At 40.4% G+C, this 1,962-nt stretch overlaps 1 protein-coding gene across 1 annotated transcript; it reads left to right on the forward strand.

Annotated features, from left to right (window-relative positions):
• Positions 1–1,465: 1,465 nt before the first annotated feature.
• LOC126950064 (thymosin beta-4-like) lies at positions 1,466–1,576 on the forward strand. Its single transcript, XM_050783219.1, has one exon. It carries the CDS (start codon positions 1,466–1,468, stop codon positions 1,574–1,576), a length of 111 nt encoding a protein of 36 aa, XP_050639176.1.
• The last annotated feature ends 386 nt before the right edge of the window (positions 1,577–1,962 follow it).

The raw sequence follows: 1,962 nt of genomic DNA on the forward strand, positions 1-1,962 counted from the left end.
AACCCATTATAGGCTGGCTCAACCAAGCTCAATCCAGGCACTGCTAAAGAGGCCAGAAACGATGCCAATGGACATGCTGTCAAAGCTACAAGGTATGTCAGAGCTAGATTTGTATTCATTTTTTAAAAATAGATATTACATTTCTTTTCTATTATTTAAGAAAGAAAGAAAACTTAAAGTGCTTCCCAAACAAAATATATACCCCAGTGTTTATTAAAGTCAAATCCATAACAAAGCTACACAGCTAAACTTGTATCATATTTATTTTCTTGATCCGGGGGGAGTATTGCATTAGAACCTGTTGTTCTGGTCGACAATAACCAGAATGCCTAGTTCTTTATTCCATGACATTTAGGACCGTGGACATATTCCTATGAATGGGTTGGAGTACTCCTGCATGAAGTATGGTCTACAGATTGGTGCTAGTCCACCAAGAAATTAGTACAGAAATTGGGAGAGCATACCCAGTGTTGGCAAGGATGTGAAGCAACTGGAACCCTTATACATTGCAGGTGGGAATGCAAATTGGTACAGCCACTTTGGAAACAGCATGGTAGATTCTTAGACAGTTATGAAACTTTATGCACTTACCATACAACCCAACAATCCAACTTCAAGGTAGTTACTCAAGAGAAACAACCACACATGTCCATACAAAGACTTGTATGTAGCAGCATTATTTACAATAGCCAAAAACTGATAACAAGCCAAATTTCTATCAACTGGTGAGTGAATAAACAAATTGTGTATTCATATTACAGAATATCATATAGCAAGAAAGAAGAATGAAATCATTTATACAACAATAGGGATGAATATCGAAGACATTAATTTTAAATGAAAGAAGCGAAACATGAAGATTACATACTGTATGATTCCATTTACATGAAATTCTACTAAGATAAAACCATAGTGACAGAAATCAGATGTGTGGTTATCTGGTACTAGGGATGAGGGTGAAGGGGATCAACTGCAAAGGGACAAGAGGGTTCTTTTTAGGATGATGAAACTGTTCTGAACCTCAGTGTTGGTGGAGGTTAAATACTGTGTACGATCATCAAAATTCACCAAACAGCACCCTTAAAGTGAGTGGATTTTATTGTATATACATTATACTTAAATAAAAGTAAGGAACAAAAGAAAGAAAGAAGGAAGAGAGGAAGGAAGGAAGAAGGTGGGAGGAAGGGAAGGAGAGAGGAGGAAGGAAAGAAGGAAGGAAGGAAGGAAGGAAGGAAGGAAGGAAGGAAGGAAGGAAGGAAGGAAGGAAGGAAGGAAGGAAGGAAGGATGGAAGGAAGGGAGGGAGGGAGGGAGGAAGGAAGGAAGGGAGGGAGGGAAGGACTGAGGGAGGAGGAGGGAGGGAGGGAGGGGGAGGGAAAGGGGAAGGAGAAGGGGAAGGGAAAGGGAGAGAGGGAAATAGAAAAGGTCAAGATTCCATTTACTCTCGTGCCTCACTCCACTTCCTCTATGCCTGACAAACCCGATGTGACTGAGATCAAGAAATTCAGTAAATTGAAATTAAAGAATACAGAAATACAAGAGAAAAATCTGCTGCCTTCCAAAGAAATGACAGAATAGAAACAAGCAGGCAAATTGCAATGAGGCATGCCCACCAACGTGTGGTATGCATTCCACAGGTATTGCCTTTGTATTTTACTTCGTTTAGCTGTTTAACTTTGTACAATGCAAAGAGGCCAGATCAAGCTTAATGCCTGTGCTGTCCTGTTCACATCAAGGAGTTGAGAACCACTGATGATGAGGGCTGCACCTGCCTCTGCCTATCTGGCTGTCATGACAGGAAAAGAGCTTGCATGTTGGTGAAGGAAGAAGTGGGGTGGGATGACAATGAAATCTAGAGTAAAACCAACCTGGCCCAAGGTGTCCTGCTGGCTACTAAATGCCATTTAGTCAGAGTGCCATTATTTTTTTGTGTTTAAAATGATTTTAATTATTGGAATGCCCAA

Source organism: Macaca thibetana, chromosome 3, assembly GCF_024542745.1.
Source record: "Macaca thibetana thibetana isolate TM-01 chromosome 3, ASM2454274v1, whole genome shotgun sequence".
Lineage (NCBI taxonomy): Eukaryota > Metazoa > Chordata > Mammalia > Primates > Cercopithecidae > Macaca > Macaca thibetana.

Excerpts from the sequence above, each read along its gene's own strand:
- LOC126950064 (XM_050783219.1), top strand. The coding sequence starts at position 1,466 with ATGCCTGACAAACCCGATGTGACTGAGATCAAGAAATTCAGTAAATTG.